Source organism: Netta rufina, assembly GCF_964035555.1.
Source record: "Netta rufina genome assembly, chromosome: 17".
NCBI lineage: Eukaryota > Metazoa > Chordata > Aves > Anseriformes > Anatidae > Netta > Netta rufina.
Window position 1 is genome coordinate 14004721 of NC_140141.1, and position 17219 is coordinate 14021939.

The following is a 17219-nucleotide window of genomic DNA, read 5'->3' on the forward strand; positions in this document are numbered from 1 at the left end:
CTGAACTTTGCTAAATTGAGACAAAATGTATTTCTACCACAGCTCTGTCACTCACAGAGTAGTAATTATTAACAATCAAGAACAGACAGACAGGACAAAGCCTTGTAACAGGGCTGTCAATAAACCATTTCAGCCAACCTACTTAAGTTCACATAATCCGAACAGTCATCTAGGGGAAGAAAAAAAATATCTAGTCACTCTTGCAGCAAGAGAACTTCAAGATATGGATGTCTTCATTGAGTTTGCAGATAGCCTAAAATGACTGCTCAGATTTGTAATTTCCTACAGCTTGCATTAAACTTAATGAGATGTCATCAAAGCTTGACCTAATATTTCAAAAGCTTCATGAAGTCTCTTATTTATTGCAAAAATAGTAAGCAGGCAAAGCAGAAAAACTGAGAATTAATTCAGGGAAAGAAATGCAAAGGAAAATATTAAAAATAACAATACAAGATCAATTCAACAGAAACAAAGGGGAACAGGGAAAGGGGGGAAAGAACAATGATCCTGTACTTCTAAAAATAAACATGCTTTGCCAGCGATAGCTATTGGATAGAGTGATACTGCACAGGACAAATAAATTACACGTCCTGAAAGACTAATGAGTGGATAATATCCATAAATCAGTTTGACCTCTCTGCAAAATTCCCACTGAAGTCAGAGAGGGTCACCACAGCTACAGCTTTTGAAGCTTTGCTCCAACCTGACTACTGGACAATTCAAAAGGGGAGCTGATCTTCAGCAATGAAAAAGTAACACTTTTCTGAACCCTAAGAGCTTGTATTTGAAAAAAAAAAATGATAAGCTACACTAACGTAACTAATATTAATACACCAGACTTAGGATTTACCCTCTTCGTTTTAATATAAAACTATAAAAAGGATACTTTTTTCTCTCTGAAAAAAAATAATTTGCAAATCAATTTACAAAAAGTTATTTACATATCTAGCTAGATTAGCTTAATAAGAATGGGTATGACAGGCCAACCAAAGTACACCACTTAGTATGCCAGAAACATTAGGTCCATGTTTTTGAAACTTCAGTGTTGTCATAGTCTGTATATTCAAAAAAGTGCCCAAGCCACTGCTGCTCTCCCCCTCTCATTAAATCTCAGGCTTCGGGACACTCTTGTGATGTCCAGTTCTCACCCCTGAGGGCCTTTTTAAGCCCTTCAGCTTTCAGTTATTTGACACATACTGTAGTTGCTTTAATGTGACTTCCATCAGAAAAGGAGAACTCCTTTTAAACTCTAAAGCCTTACATTATTATTATTATTTTTTTTTTTAATTATCAACACAAAGTATTTTTGTCCTCCTCTGCTGATACTGACAAACATGGAATAATTTACCTTTATTTTCACCGCTGGAACTAGTGTTAGCATCCGGTGCAGGTAACATGTCTTCAAAGCCCCAAGACACTATATGCTTTCCTCCAAGCAAACAAGAGGGTGATCCAGGTCCCCCCTCCAAAAGCAACAACCTTAAAGCACAAAAAATAAGTTGCACAGAGAACAGTGACAGCAAAAATTACCCACATCAAAAGTTAAGATTATTTAAAAAACAACAACTTTTTTTTTTAAGACGTTATTTTTCCTCTGTCAGAGTTCATAAGATGCTTAAAAGAATCATCAATATTTCATTAGAAAAATAGTGGATCCTTTTAGATTTTACTTCCTAATGTTTTCCTTCTGCAACTGAGTAAACTCCAATCTTTCCTAGAGCTTTCAAAAACCCTAAAGCCTTTTAATCACTTTTAAAGACATTAATCCGTAAATGCATTTACACATTTTCAGAGCTGGTGCAAAAGTGCTACAATTAGAAAAAGTCACTACCAACCTGTATAATACATCAGCCACAGGCAAGGATCCTAGATCAGTCTGTTTCTGTAATAGATGCACTGTATGAACAAAGGTTTTCAGCGACCCTCTAAAAGGATAAGAAAAACATGAATAAAAGATGTCGATTGAAACAAGACCGAATGCACACAGACAACAGCATCTATGCAGAATATAATATCCAGCATCATAAAGAGAGAATATCCGAGATATTTCATCAAGATTCTTTTCTAATTTGCATTTCTTTTCTGGATGACTTTCATCCTTTTGTGGAGGAAGTGAAAAGAGGAAGAGAGGGTAACATAAAGGCAGCATGCTGGCAAACCCCTCCTCTGAGTCACCCTGGCTTTCTGGAAGAGGATGAAGCCCCATGCAGGTAGGGAGAGCAGCAGCTGTGTCATAAACAACTTGTGCAGTAAAAGCAACCTAGGCGCATGATAGAAGGCCTCAGGTTTGCATCTACTACAGCTACTTTCAATATTTCTTGTAGCTGATTAACCAGTTTCAGATCTTCTGACCTAATCTGCGGGTCTTCCTTGGGGCTGAGCCAGAAATATTAATAAGAGCTGCTGCAGACACACTCAGAGATGGCTTTCTTGAATAAAACAGAAAATACCAAACTAATCAGTTTATTATTGAGAGTCCGATTACTTTGCTTCCAAACACAAAGTTGGAAGCTTTTCCCTTTCCGAAAAGATAGATTTAAATGTATACAAGGACTAGATACTTGAGAAAACAAACCTAAACCGAACTAGAAGTCATTTCTGATCCTGCTGCTTAAAAACGTGCTGCTTTAAAATTTTACTGTGGTATTTACAAACGGAGTTTGTAACTCTAACTGTAGTGTTTGCTCATTCATAACATTAATTTTTTTCTTGGGGGAGGGGGGAGAACTTATGGAATCTGTATGTTAACATAGAGGAAAACACTGCGTTTCTGTAGAAATAAAGAGAGACAGAGGGGTTTAAAAATATGTTCTACAGTTTCTACTTGAAAGATCAACATTAGGAAGAAGTTACATTTTCTGAAAGAAGTGGTTGGCTGTATTTCTAGGCACAATAGCCTAGCTAAATACAAGGTTCTCGACTGCACCTTGGATATAAGAGTTGGTTATGAATTGATTTCTCCAGAAGCACGACTGATGAATTGAAGAGATCCCTACCAAGCACTCTGCTGAGCTCAGCCTTTTGCCTTCTGCCACACATGGTCAGCCTTGGCTCTTTAACGGCCATTGTCTCCTCCTGCACCTCCAAAAATGTGTTTTCCCCACTTTCATCTTCAGCCTAATGCTTTCACTGATAAAACTCAGCTTGAAGAAAATGACACTGCATACTTCAAAGCACCTTATTCATTATTTAAATCAATATTCATCCTGTTTTATTTTTAGTAATATGGAGCACCCAAAATTGCAACTAGGAATCTCAATCATCTCATTTTGAAGGCTTATCCTTTACAAAAAGTACCCAACACACAACATTCACATTTAAAGGCAAAATGCAGGGCTTTCACAGGTAACAAAGCATGTTAGGATGTTACAACTCTAAGCAATACAGGGCAGATTTGCAAAGAAATACAAGATCATCTTTCATTTAAAAGCTGCATCTGAAATGTAGGTCTTCTACAGAGTCACCCAGAACACAACAGGCCATAGCTTCTGAAAACCCACGTCTAGGAGAAGAAGAAGAAAAAAAAAGATCCTGTTTTACCAAATCCAAACTCAACTTATTTATCTGAGCTACATTCAAGTGCTTCGCTTTTCAGATAAGGTAGCTGCCAGTGCTGAAGTGTTTGCCACATGCAGTAGATTTCTTTGACTTTGCTAGAACAAGTACAATAGAAATTGTTTTTCATTGGAAGAAATGCTTTCTAAAGTAAATTGTGACAACTCCTGAGAACTTCAACATCTTAAAGCAGAGTTAAACTTGACAGAGAAGGATGCCATCTAAGAAATATTAAACATTAAGGCCAAGACCTGCAAAAGGCAACTCGTGACTGCAGACCCACCTTCACATGGCTAGATTTTGTGGCCCTATCTGTTTCCCCAGGCCCCATCCCCTAAAACCAGAAGGATCTAGAAGGATGTCAATAATGTCAATAAACCGTTTCGGTCAACCTATATTAAAGGCTGTAATGGCCATTTTGTCCTAGATTGCCTGATGCTGTGCTAAACCCATACAGGACACAGGACAGTTCAACCTACATTAGCTGAACTCCTCACTGGCAACCAAATAAGAAATGCCTCTGTATGTTTCAGAGGGCAACAGTGAAATCTGAAATGAATTGTCCTGCATCTTGGCAGCGATGCTTTCTACTTCTTCATGTGAAGAAAGATGCATTATGCTACAGGACTAATGGGCAGTGCAAAGGGAAAAGTGAGACAACTTCCCTCCATGATAAAAAACATTTGGAACCATTCCTAGAAGAGATCGTTGAAGTAGAAGCAGCAATATGCACAAGAGACATTTCTAACCTAGATCCTTCTGTTTTTGCATATGCTAAAAACACACAAAAATAAATGCTTAGTTTACCAGTTTTACTCTTTCCAAACAAGTATTTAAATATTAGAGAGAAAAACACTAACATAAACCAAAAAAGAACGTCAACATTGCAGTCGCATCATTTTTGATTCCCACCTTGAAATACAAACACTTCCTATCCACATCAACCACGACTACATCTCAATCCAGTTTCCTTACCTTGCACAAGCCAAGGCAACTAGGGCAGCAGCAGCATTTTCTTTTTGCTTATACGGAATCTGATGGCCCGAAGCAGACGTTTCTTCCAGCCAGGAGCACAGCAGAGACTCTATCCCATTGAGACAGTCAGCTGGTTCCTTAGTCAAGCTCAAAGGCTGGCAGTCTCGAAGGCAATTCAATAGCACCTCAGCGGTTATGTTACAGAGGGAAGGGTCTGTTCTACTTTGAGACTGAATGAGGGGAAAGACCAGGAGAAGCCCCATTCGGGAAGTGAAGGGCGCCTGCTCGGGCTGTTGTAACAAGCCTTGACGCTTGAGCAAGGCCAGTGCTTCTTCGTCCCCCGAGCTCTCCCGGTCGTGCTGCTCCTCCAAGGCCAGCTGGCGCTGGGCGTTCCAGAGTCCGCGCAGGGCGTTCAGCCGGTACTCCAGCAGGCGAGCGTAAGCATTGCTCTGGTTCCCACACACCGAGCGCAACCGCTCAGCCAGCTCGGTCGGGTTCTTGGTCTCAAACGTCAGGATCTGGAAGGAGGGAAAACATTGGCATTTAGGCAGGTTCTCTAAGGAAAAACAAACAAAAAAAAAATTAACGTGCCTTTAGTATATCTAGACAAGCTGTCCGCTACAAGAGACTGTGGGATTTTAATCTATTTATTTAAAATTTAAGAAATCTGGGCAATAATAAAAGTTAAATATACAAATAATAAATATACAAATAATAAATATACAAATAATAAATATACAAATAAGAAGAACTGGTGAATGGTGGGCAGTCTGTTACTGTTGAGTCAGCACTGCAACAGAAGCCTGGGATTGAGGTTTTTAAGCTTTCAAACATGGTGCTAAAACAACAACAATACAGCTTTTAAAAAGAAAAACATGTTAAATATCTTAAAATCTCCATTGTGACAAGGTTTTGAGGCGATTTTGCAAGGAAATTCAAGGACTGAGCGGTGGTGGTAAGTTTAGAACCCCTCTATGAAAAATAGTAGGTGAAGGTATTTTGTAATAGGAATCTGTATGTTCTAGTTCTAGAGCTTTTCAAACCAAAACACCATCTGTTCTGTAAAACAAATTAACAGTCTAGTTACATGCTCTCCCTACCCTGTTTTTTCCCTCCCCAATCAGATCATATTGCACTCAGCTATCTTCTTCAAAATATTTCCAGTTGCTGCCATAGTTTAAAAACCCGAAAGCCTCACCATCATTTCAGACAGAAAAAAGGAGGTCTTTTTGGCACTTCTAAGCAAAATTGGATACAAAGCTGCAACAGAAAATAAGTGAACGGTGACAAAACCATATTTATGGGTTAGTACCCAGCCTGGTACTTGAGGAACTCACAATTTTGGGTATTTACAGACAAATTCTCCTTACAGAATATAACAGTTGAGATCAGCAAAGTCACTTTAGATCTGGCAACTTCAAGGAAAGCAACGAGCTCCCCATTTCCTGATACTTTGGATCCAGCATCCAAAGGGCTCCTGCCTGCATGCCTCGTTGCCCTCGGCCACCCCAAACACACTTCTCAGCCCCCCTGCACGCTCCAAGCCTTTCCTTCCCTCCCGCTTTTTACACATTAAAGGAAGGAAAATGTGATAGATGAAGAAATGCAATGGGTAACTTCATGCAGTTTTTATCATTATAGGCAGCAGTCATACAGAATATGAAATAGATGTTTGCCTAATTGTAGAATTTGGAACAGCTTGATAAAATGCTTCAGGACAAATCACATCTGCCATTTCTACAAACACCCTTGCTAAAGTCAATTAAACAGCTTTTCAGTGCAGCCCAAACACTTTCCATTGGAGTCATGAGAAGTTCACTTTAAAGTGCAATTCACATCATAATTACATTTGAATAGACATTAGGATTGAGCTTCTGAAAACTCCAGAATCGTTTTATTAATTTCTTCAAAGAGATTAAGAATACTAATCCCTAAATGATGTATGTTTTAAATAACTGCCTCCTGTTAATATGTATGTTCTATCGCCTCAAAAATAAGCTTAATTGTTTTCTATTATAGATGCAATTGCATTCTAAAATGGTTTAAACCATTTTGGTTTAAACCATTTTAGAACGGGCCCTCAGCTAAGCAATAACAAGCTGCGGCAGAGAAGGGAAGAACCAATATTTTCAACTTGAGTGAAATGCTGAAGGAAAGAAGTTTATGGTCCTTAGCTGACCTTAGGTGGGCACAACTTTTTTTTCTTTTTTCTTTTAAGTCCCTCTATATCACTGCATTAATTCATGAACTTCGTGCAACCCCGTTTGGACTTTGAGCCAAATCTGTGCCTAGCATGTAATAATAAACAGAGGGTTTAAATATTCAAACACTCAGACATGCTAGAATTGACTTATTTCAGCCAAATTGCAAAGTCAACCAAAGAGAGAGTTCCAGCTGGAACTCAGAAACATTTTTCAGTTTCCTCCAAGTTACCAATGTTACGTTTTGATAGGTTCTCTTCAATGAAACTGTAACCAAACTGTTAGGAAAGTTATGCATTTGGGATATTAACCCTGAAATTTTGTCACTTCCTTGTGTCCAGCTGAAGGCACACTTATGAGAAGTGGTCATCCTGGGTTCCACTCTTATTTCTTATGTCCCACAGTTTAGCAGAGTCTTCACTGTATTGACTAGAGGTAAATCCTCAGAGACATCCTCAAAAAGAGCTTCAAGACTAAAATTTTCACAGTGACTGGCTCCGACCAACAATTTGGGAACTTTCAGGGTTCAGAGGTACGCACCAGGGAACCATCCCACTTCTCTCTGGGTATCCAAACACCCCTCTTCCTGACCTGACACTGACAGAGTTTCAGCTGCTCTGTGCTGTCCGTAAGGCTTCCTTTTGCACAGTCTGAAGGCTTCACAAGGGAACCACAGCCCTTACTGAGGTTTTTTCACACTGACTAGCTTCTCACATCTTCAGGCAAAGCTCCTTATCTTGAAGCCTATCTGAAGTCAGAGCAGGTTAAAGTAAAATGCAAGAAAAAAAATCACAAATTCCAAAGCAGACAATGCAACTACCAGTGCTTACAGAAGACAGATGAAGAAAGGAAATAGTACAAATTATTTTAGAATAGATTTTCTTGAATTCATTCAGAAAGGTCTCTCCCTTCCTTTACCCAGCTGATTCACTGCAGCTCTCCCTAGCACGTGGCTCCCAGAGGCTGCCATTCTAAATACTTCTAGCCCCAGGCCACACCACTAAAGAGGGTTTCTTCTGGCTATGAAACCTGGCGTACTCTGCCAAACCTCCCTTTTACCCACTGCCCAGCAAAATTAATCTTTCTCCCCCAAATTAGTTTATTCTTTTCCTATCCAGAGATGATCTGAACATTCTCATTGTTAAAAGAGGCAGAGATCCATTTCCCTGCGGATGCACACGGCTGTTACCCAAGCTGTCCTCCCCGACACTCCACTGAACAGCGATTACTCATCCAACAAGGGGTAAAATCCCCAAAATCCCCTTCCCTGCCTCTTGGGTTCTTCAATGCTTACACCTGAGTTTGGGCTCTGGTTTCGGACTGATTTCCAGCATCCTTTTATGAGGGCTGTTTGGGCACCTTGGCTCTGAATTTACCTTTGTGACACTTGGGGAGATCTCAGAAGCAACCAGAACCAAACACCAGCACAGCACAAGCAGTCACCTGAAGCAGTAAATCAGTCACCTCGCAGCACCGCTCGTTTCTGAGTAACCAGGCATAAACCGAATCTAAAAGCTTGTAAAGAAGGGAACAAATTGCTTCATTTTGCCATAAAACAAGTTACCCAAGTACCTACATCTCAAAAGGCAGCCTCTAACAGAAATAGCAGCTCAGCAGTAACACCATCGCACTGGCATAAAAAAAAAAAAGGAAAAAATCATACATATGTGCAAAGGAAGAACACTAAATAAAATGTGAACAGACAGATTATATTCAGAATTAGCAAATGAGGGAAGAAAACTCAGAAGATAAATAGCCAAGCTACAAAAATAATGCACGTTATCATGCTAAGGAAACGAGAACCCAAAAAAGCAAAGATGCTGTTTAGCAGTTAGTACACCGTAGTCATTTAAGAAAGACAAAGAGAATTAGGGAAAATAAATTTAAAATCTGTCTACCTTAAGTACATTGGTAGAGTTAAAATAGTTCAATTTCTGCTTTTAGAGAAGACAAATTCACATTTTCCATAGGAACAATCAATAATATTAAGCAAACAAAAGAAACTGCACTATAACAGAAATGGAAAGTTTTATAGAATAGCTTCTGGTGAACAAAAAATAAACCACCACACTCAAAACGTCAATTACTTCACAAACATTCAATAACCAAGGCACTAGAATTAGGGGAGGAAATAAAACATCATTTCTCAAGAGGATCTTTGTCTAAATCTGATTTTGTAAGTAGGGTAAACATCACATTGATTATTTTTGCAAATAAGAATTCTATTCTTCAGTCACTTTGAAAACACAGTGACTACCCCGTGACTGTAATCATCACATTTTCCAACTTTAAGCCTACTTTATTCAGAAAATTACCTTTGAAAAGTTTTGATTTTCCAAGGCTCAGGCTTAATAGCCTGAAGTCACATGTAATTAAACACTGTTAATAAAAACTTGCTTGTCACTACTTTTACAGTATCTTGTCCTTATATATTATTTCTTTATTCAATATTTAAAATCACTTTTAATAAATATTTTAACATGAAAACGAATGATCAAAGAGTTCATTGACACCTTCAACATCGAGAGGCACAAGATCGATCTAATTCTGGATGACCAACTATCAAGTGGCTGTCATCCATCCTGCTGTACCCCATTTTTGTCCCATATCACCCAGAAAAAGACTTTAATCAGACTTCTTCCCATTAAACATTTTTTTGTCGGTGCTGTTCCAGAACACAGTCAGCAGCACTCACAACTGTTAGGGTGAAGAGCTTCTCTACCAACAGCGAGCACGGGACACGTTACAATTAAGACACGCTAATCTACATGAAGAGCTTTAGCCTGAGGTTTTATGACCACATTAAGTAAATTTAGAAGTGAGCTGCCACTAAAACGCTGCTTTTTCCTCTAGCTACGATTTCTGTCCCCTCATGCTGGCAGTAGCACTGTGCCTTCACAACCAGCCCCCCCTCCCCTACTGGTTTTGTTTTGTTTGATTATTTTATTTTACCTTTTTAAGCTAGATTTTTTGGCTTAGCCCGGTTACCAGGTGTGGAGCAGGAGGCAGAATGGAAAGAAGTAGAATGGAAATGGAAGAAGAAAATGCCTGGCCAATGACAGATGTGAACACGGACTTTTTTTTTAAATTAGTCTCATGCTGAATAAGCTGCTTTCATTTGGTATTAATTCTCTTACATACAGAATTGATGCACAATGAGGCTGCTCACAAAGGTGTACTTTCTCCTCAAGTTATAAGAGCTTTCACTTGCAATACATCTCTAAACCAGCATTTAATTCTTTCTCTATGTAATTAAATTGGCTGGACTTTGCACATAAAGACAGCAACACTCCGAAAATGGTGGTACATTTACCAGTATCACTTACATCCATAATACCCCCTGAGCATTAAACATGCATTATCCCAGTCTCACAAAAAGGGGAACAAACCATAGAGAAAGGCGGAAACAACCCCAAAATCGAAAGGTATCTTTAACAGAGGCATAATAAGAGTTAAGTGCAATGCTTCCAGCACCATGCTACAGCAATAAGGTCACTTCTTGTGCACCACAGCATTAACATACAGAGAGCACCGCTTGCTTACTTGGTTCTTTTGACCCTAGAAATAAAATCATAGAGGGAAGACTGAATTCCAAGATTTACAGAATGTTCTATACAAGAAATACCAGAATCAACAGTTTTAAGATAGCCTGGAAATTGAAATACACATCAAAATGTGAGCTGTTTCCATAAACAACATTGTATACATACTTTTAGTCCTCCACTTTCTGTTGTTCTGCGGGGTAACAGCATTTCTGCTCACAGCAGTTTCTGGAGACACACAGTGGGAAGCTGTCTTACCGGAAAATACCGCCTTGATTTCTTTTAAATCATTTTTCTCAAGCCTCTATAGGGCTTGTTTGTTATGACTGTGTGTTTATATTTGTATCTGTGCAAACACTTTCCTCCAGATGTTTTATATATTGAAATTTTGTTGTTTCTTAGGAGATGCTACATACTTCCACAATGCAGTTAGTGTTGCAATTGAGAACTCCAATGTCACAAAGATGCATTTTCCATTTAAAATCAGAAGTTTCAAGACCATTCTTTTTTTTTTTTTTTTTTCTGCTCCACGGAATTTTAACCGTATCACCTTGCTCAAGGCCTCTATCGATTCATAGGCCTGGATATAGCAGCACAGCTTTTTAACAACTCAGCCAAAAGCATGTACTATTCTCCCTTGCGAAAGCATTAGAAACCTAATTGCTTGCTCTGGAATAAGCACTAAAAACCCGTACCTTTTTACTGCACACACAATATTGTGCCAGACCATCTTTTTGTACCCGTACAAATTCATTAAACAACCTTGATATCTGAGACGAATTACAGTATTTGAGGGATTTGAAGGGGATGCCAAAGGCAGGAGCAGGAACGTGACCAGCCCGACAGACACGCCTGGATCAGCGGCTCCCCAGCGAGAGGCCGTAACCCCAGGAAGGGTCACCCACCTTGTAAAAAGCCAACTGTTCATGCTGGCATTAGAGATTTTTAGCTTGACAGAAGCGAAGCTCGGAGATGGAAGTAGGGTCGCAACCAGAAAGGTTTGGGAAACACTGACCTAGATAATTACCCTCTCCTTCAGCAGTCATGGAAAAGCAACAAAATGTTTCTGCTAGTCCACAAGGGAAGTGGGTGAAAGTTTCAAGTGTGGCAGACACCTCTAAGGCGAAATCATTTTGACCAAAAACATGAGTTGTCACAGGACATTCTGTTCAAATAACGCTGGACTTCTTGCTACATGGCGAGCCCAGACCTTACTGGGCAGAAGAAAACCACCACCTTTGTTTTTCCACACCTACATTTAATTAAAAATATCTGTCAGTAGCGCAGAGAGACAACTGCCTAGTGGCATCTCGTATTCTGCCCTACAATAACGGGGTTCGACACAAATCAAAATATTAAATGAGGACAGACATACAGGACCCAGACAGCTACTGGTGCTAGAAATGTAGCCCCTACTTCATGTTAAAGCAAACAAAGGAAAAGCAAATATCCAAATGACCATAATTTCTGTTAGGCTGTTATGTAAAACAGAGAGCTTACAAGTTCCAGGAGTGGAGTGGCACATAAGGTTCTTCTACTTTATACTGTGCCTAGGTATTAAAGATTTGTCTTTTCCTCACCTACTACCTTGAGGAAAAATATAACTGAACATATTGCTAATTAAGTTGAAAAACTGTTGACGCTGCACTTTTAAAACTAATGAAATACTCGAGACGAATGGAAGAGCAGAAACAAGTCCTCCTTAAACTGCAGGATGACAGCAGCAATGTATGGCAGCCAAATGAAACCGTCTAGAAACAAGTTTATCACCTGGAGGCTATGTAACAGCCTCTATGAACAGCCACTGTTCAGTAATGTCCTTCTTATTACATTACCAAGGGTTAGCAGTCATACAATTAACAATTTATATTGCTGGCATTCTTGTAAGACTTAGAACAGTGACTCTCACACAACGGCAGATTAAAGTGTGTGTTTTAAGGGACTGCTGCCTTCAGACATACCTCCTGGCCCTGTCCCAAGGGTTACTGGCTCTGCGAAAGACATTTGACTGGGAGGATTCTGGAAGCGGTGCAGATTCCCTCGTGGCACATGAAAGAACGGCTCACCTTCCATTAAGCTGCCCCTCCTGCGCAGGCATCGACATCTGAGGCAGAGACTGGGCAAAATGTCATGGCAACATCTTCAGCTGCTAGCCACATACGGCTGTCTCCAAGAAGCAGAAGACCTTATGCACTTTGAAAGCCATTCCTCTGTACGAAAGGCTTGTGTAATTGCTAACTAATCTAGGTCTCTTCCTAGCAAGAGGGCCTGCTTGGGAAACCCTTACCAGAAGGGCTTTCTAACGTTACAAAAATCTATCAATATTAAAAACAAATCCATCAACATTTTTTTTTTTTTTTTTAAAGAACCCTTTCTCCTTTTGGTAATACTTCTTCGGAAATATGCTGATAGTTGGTCTGAAAAGTTGGTATACATCATTTATAGCACACAAAAATCAAAAATAAAAAATAAATGACACTGAGAATTAAAAGGTACCCCTAGAACAAATTACTTTCACATGAAAGAATGCTAACACTTCTGGAAACTACTATTAATGGGAAAATTTTATATGTGTGTGCGCGTATATACATGTATAAATACATACGCATACTGAGCTAAATAGATATTAGAAAAATCATTTGGGAGTTGAAAGGGGTCTAAATTTTCATAAACCCTTTTTGGTATAATGCCAGTACTGTAACATGTTTTCCCTGCTTTTCATTTCATAAGTAGACAAAACCTTTGAACAGAAGGACAAAGGAAGCACGTGCAAGTACACTGACATTACTCACCAACATGCTTGTTAAAGGGATATTTAAGCAAAACAGACCAGAATGATACTTTTTGTTTTGCTTTGAAAGTATCAATTTAAATGTAAACCATTTTTAATTAACCACTTCATACAGAAGAGTCAATCAGGGTTCTCACTGCCACTGACAAAGCACAAGAAGTGTATCAAAGAAGTTTACTGATCAAAGCAGCAGCTGCAGCATCTCCTACCCTTCTCCAATAACACATCCCAAGAGATTTCCATTTGGATTATTTTCAATTATATTTATTACATTGCAACTATGAGTGGAAATAGTGCAAGTGAGCTGTTCATTGTATTAGTCGATAGTGTGACCACACTTCAATGAGATGCGTGCACCTATTTCCACAAAATGGCTCCTCAAAGCCATTCCAGTTTACCAAGGTAACCCTTCATCTAAAAGATGCACACACAGAAAGAAAAGTTACAAGCAAATTAACTTATATTACTTGAAATTTCAAGTCTTTTTTAAAACACCCCCCCACCAGCATCAAAAACTACAAACCACTTTACTAACAAGCCTTGAAAAATAAGTCACTTGTAGCTATCTATTCTTTCAGTGAGAGAAAACGCTTCAATATTTTTAAGACCATAGATCAAAATGAGAACTGTCGCAAAAAGTAATGCTTATTTGTTTAAAGTTTCACACTGCAAGCATGCACAACAGGAAAAAAAAAATGGCACAGAAAGGATTATGTCAATCAGTGACTGGACTGCTGAAACACTCATCATGGAAGTGTCCAAGGCCGAGGCTCAGACCCTTCCCTGCCCTAACAAAAGATTCTTCAGTGCTCCAGTGTTGGTCAAGTTTCACGCTGGAACATATTCCTGGACTGTAAGATCTTAAAAGCTAGGGTGCTTTTGTTTGTTTGTTTTTAAAGGGTATCCTCCTTTATCACCATCCAGCCCTAACAATGCTGTTTTCCTCACACATTGATCAGGCTCGAAGCTGCAAAGGAATGGAATCGAAACACGTTCTTGAACAGAAGCTGTGCTGAATGCCAGAGGGGACTGATCACAAGGGAGAACCGTGTCCCGTTTGTGCACAGGGATGTCATCCACCTTAAAATCCCGGCCTGTCCCGCTCATGTGACGCTCGCCAACATCCATTTCGGGGGAGCAGCCACACCAAGCAGAACAGAAAACACGCTCTCGGCATGAAATCTCTCCCCTTGGATAAGGCAGCTGGAAGTTCTCATGAACGTCAGGAGCTGAACAAGGAGGCTGTCGGAGCCGCCAGCCCCTGCACCTGGCCTGGCGTGGGGGTTTTCTCTCCGTGACACCCCCGTGTCGATGGCCAAAGCCTCGTGAAGGGTTTTGAGGCCTAAATGCTCACGACTGAGCAGAGGCCAGGGATAAAGCTGCCGTGGAGCCATCCATCCCCTGGCTCCAGCACGCAGCTCCGCTGACAAAGACCCTGTGTCATTGCAAGCCACCCTGCCGGAGAGGAGGGCGGGGTGAAAGCAGAGAAGGGAGGCACACAGCAGAAAAAAAAAAAGAAAAAAAAAAAAAAAACGCTGCCTGCGAAATAGAGCCAACCTACAAGCCGTGACATTCAGCCCTTTTGCTGTCTCCTCGTCGGATAAAGCGGCCGTACAACCTGCCGCCAGCGGTTCTGAGAAAGCAAAAAGCTGGAAGGAAAAATCCCAGCCCAGCCGCCCTGCTGGGTCTTTGGGGGCGATCCCTGTCAGCCTGACCCCCTGACATCCCCAGTATCAGCTGTAAAACCGGCTGATCCTCAGCCGCCTCGCAGCAAAAAGGCACAGAGCTGTAAACAACGGAGCCGAAGGCCGCCTCAGAAAGCCACGAAAGCTCCCATCTCCCAGCCGGGCGCTGCCTCACCCTCCATCTTCACCAGCTCCTCTCCACCACCCTGCCCAGGTCACCATCACCGAGAGGAACAACAAAAAAATAAAATAAATAAAACTCTGCCCTGATGCCAGGCGGCTCCAGAGCCCTCCCTGGGCTCTCCCACCCCCTCATCCTCCTCCTCTTCTTCCTCACCGCTCCCTCCCGTTATTCCTCAGTGTCCCCCCCCCCCCACCACCACCACCACCACCACCCCTCACCTCCAGCTCGGTGTCGCCGGGCTCGGCCACCCCGATGATCTCGCTGGGCAGCTCGGCCAGGTCGGTGACGCGGATCAGCCCGTCGTGCAGGAAGATGGTCTCCTCCTTCACCGACAGCCACTGTGCCGAGTCGCTGGCCGCCGCCGCCGCTGCTGCCGCCGCCGCCGCTGAGGCGGCCGCCGGGGACCCCATGGCGCGGCCGGCTCGGGGAGCGGGGGGGCTCGGCAGGGCTGAGGAGAGGCGGCTGCCGCTACCCCCCCATGGCGGGGGCAGGGCGGGGGCAGCGGGACGCCCAGCGGGCGGCCGGAGAGCGGCGAGCAGCGGCGGAGGCGGCGGGGGAGGCAGCAGCGAAGCGCGGCGAGGCGCCGCCAGCGGGCCGGGGGGGGAGTCCGGGAGCCGCTGAGGAGCCGCCCGCCGAGCGCCGCGTCCCGCTCCCTCCTCACAGACACAGGTGACAGCGCGACGCCATGTTGGGGGCTGAGGCGGGCCCGGCATGCACCGCGCGGGGAACAATACACCCACCCCGGGCAGCCTCCCTCCAAGCTCCGGGTCCGCCCCCGGCACCCTTGGGTGCCGCCCCGAGGGCTGGGGAGACGCCCCCGGCACCCCGCCTCCGAGCCTCGACCCGCTCCCGGCACGGTCCGGGGGCTCCCCTCAGTGCCTCGCCACGCCCCGGGGGCTGCTCCCCTCAGCCCAGCCCCGGTCCCCTCAGCCCTGCCCCGGTCCCCTCAGCCCAGCCCCGCTCGCCTCAGCCCCTCTCGAGCCCCTTCAAGCCCCGGCTCCCTCAGCGCCCTGCCCCGGGAGTGGTTCCCCTCACATCTTCCTCCCCTCTCTCGGCCGCTCAAAGCCTCTCAGAAACCCTCAGGGCTCGCCAGCAGGCAGCTCCCTGCCCTCCTGTCCGCTCCTCTGTGTCCGCCACACCGCCATACGTGTGGAAAGAAAGGAGCTCTAAAGATAAAATTGTGCCTTTTTCTCTCCCCTGAGCACCGTTGTGTAACCTTGCCTGTTTTCCATCGGTCTGATTTCACACCCAGCTGGCTCAGCCCCCACCCCAGCCTGTTCAGTGGGTCACAGGCAGGTGGTACCTGGCTGTTCAGCAGGGCAGCAGGGACAAACCCTGTTAATGAGGGCGATAGGATGATAAATGATAAGTATTTTGGTGTGCAATTGCTGAGGGGATTCCCATTGTGAGTGGCTGCTCTTCATCAAACAGTGACTGCACAACTGAACAGAGATGGAGCGTGACACATTTACTTACCTGTTTGATCCGATTAATATATTAGTGCACCATAACAAACGTACCGTGGTGTTTGGGGAAAAACAAATTCAAACCTGAAGTAAGGTGAGATCTGCTGGTGGCAGTGGATGTCCCATTAAATCTTGCTGAGAAGAAGCTTTTTGGCACGTGATGGCCGAGCACACGACCTACAGCCCACACAGAGACTTTTGTGCTGCTGATTCAGCAGCAGGAGCACGCACCCGGCTGCCTGCTCGGCCGATGAGGCCAGGTCAGAGTCAGACCCAGGTAAATCCACGTGAGCCGTGGGTTACTCATCTCTGTGGCATCTCCCATCATTTGGTCGCACATCACTGCCATTCAGGTATTGGAGAGCAGAAGGCTCTTCAGGCTTGGCTTTATTATCTAATTATTTTCCTCTGCACTGGAGGGTCTCGCTTTGAAATGACAGAGGAGACTGTGGAGAGTTGGGATCAACAGTTTTATGAGAGGCTGTTCGTGGGCATCTGTTATTTTTGGTCAGGACCTGACACAGGGAGCAACGGCTGCAGATGGGCACAGCCACAGATAGGAAATCCACCCTTATCCTCCCTCGGGAGCCCTCCTAGTACTCAGAAGAGAGAAAATGCTGAGCTCTGAAGATTTCATGGCAGGTGGGATGTGGCAGCTGAGTTCTGGCTGTTGAGATAAGCTGTGCTCACAAGGTCTCCTTGGAGGAATGGGAAAGCTGCTGAGGTTAGATTAGTCACAATATTTCATTGCAAGATAGTGACTAGTGTTACTGTTTTGTTGCCAGAGTAGGAGTTTTATATTGTTTTCATTCATTCATAT

General features: G+C 43.0%; 1 protein-coding gene across 2 annotated transcripts in view; it reads right to left on the reverse strand.

Annotated features, from left to right (window-relative positions):
- Positions 1-15618, reverse strand: part of HECTD4 (HECT domain E3 ubiquitin protein ligase 4) — a 70484-nt gene extending 54866 nt beyond the window's left edge. For both annotated transcript variants that reach the window (XM_084297318.1, XM_084297320.1), the window contains exons 1-4: positions 15152-15618; positions 4531-5048; positions 1836-1925; positions 1349-1479 (exon numbers count right to left, since the gene is read on the reverse strand). In XM_084297318.1, coding sequence (XP_084153444.1) covers positions 1349-1479; positions 1836-1925; positions 4531-5048; positions 15152-15343 — 931 coding nt within the window. In that variant the 5' untranslated portion in view covers positions 15344-15618. The remainder of the gene's footprint in view (positions 1-1348; positions 1480-1835; positions 1926-4530; positions 5049-15151) is intronic.
- Positions 15619-17219: the final 1601 nt, after the last annotated feature.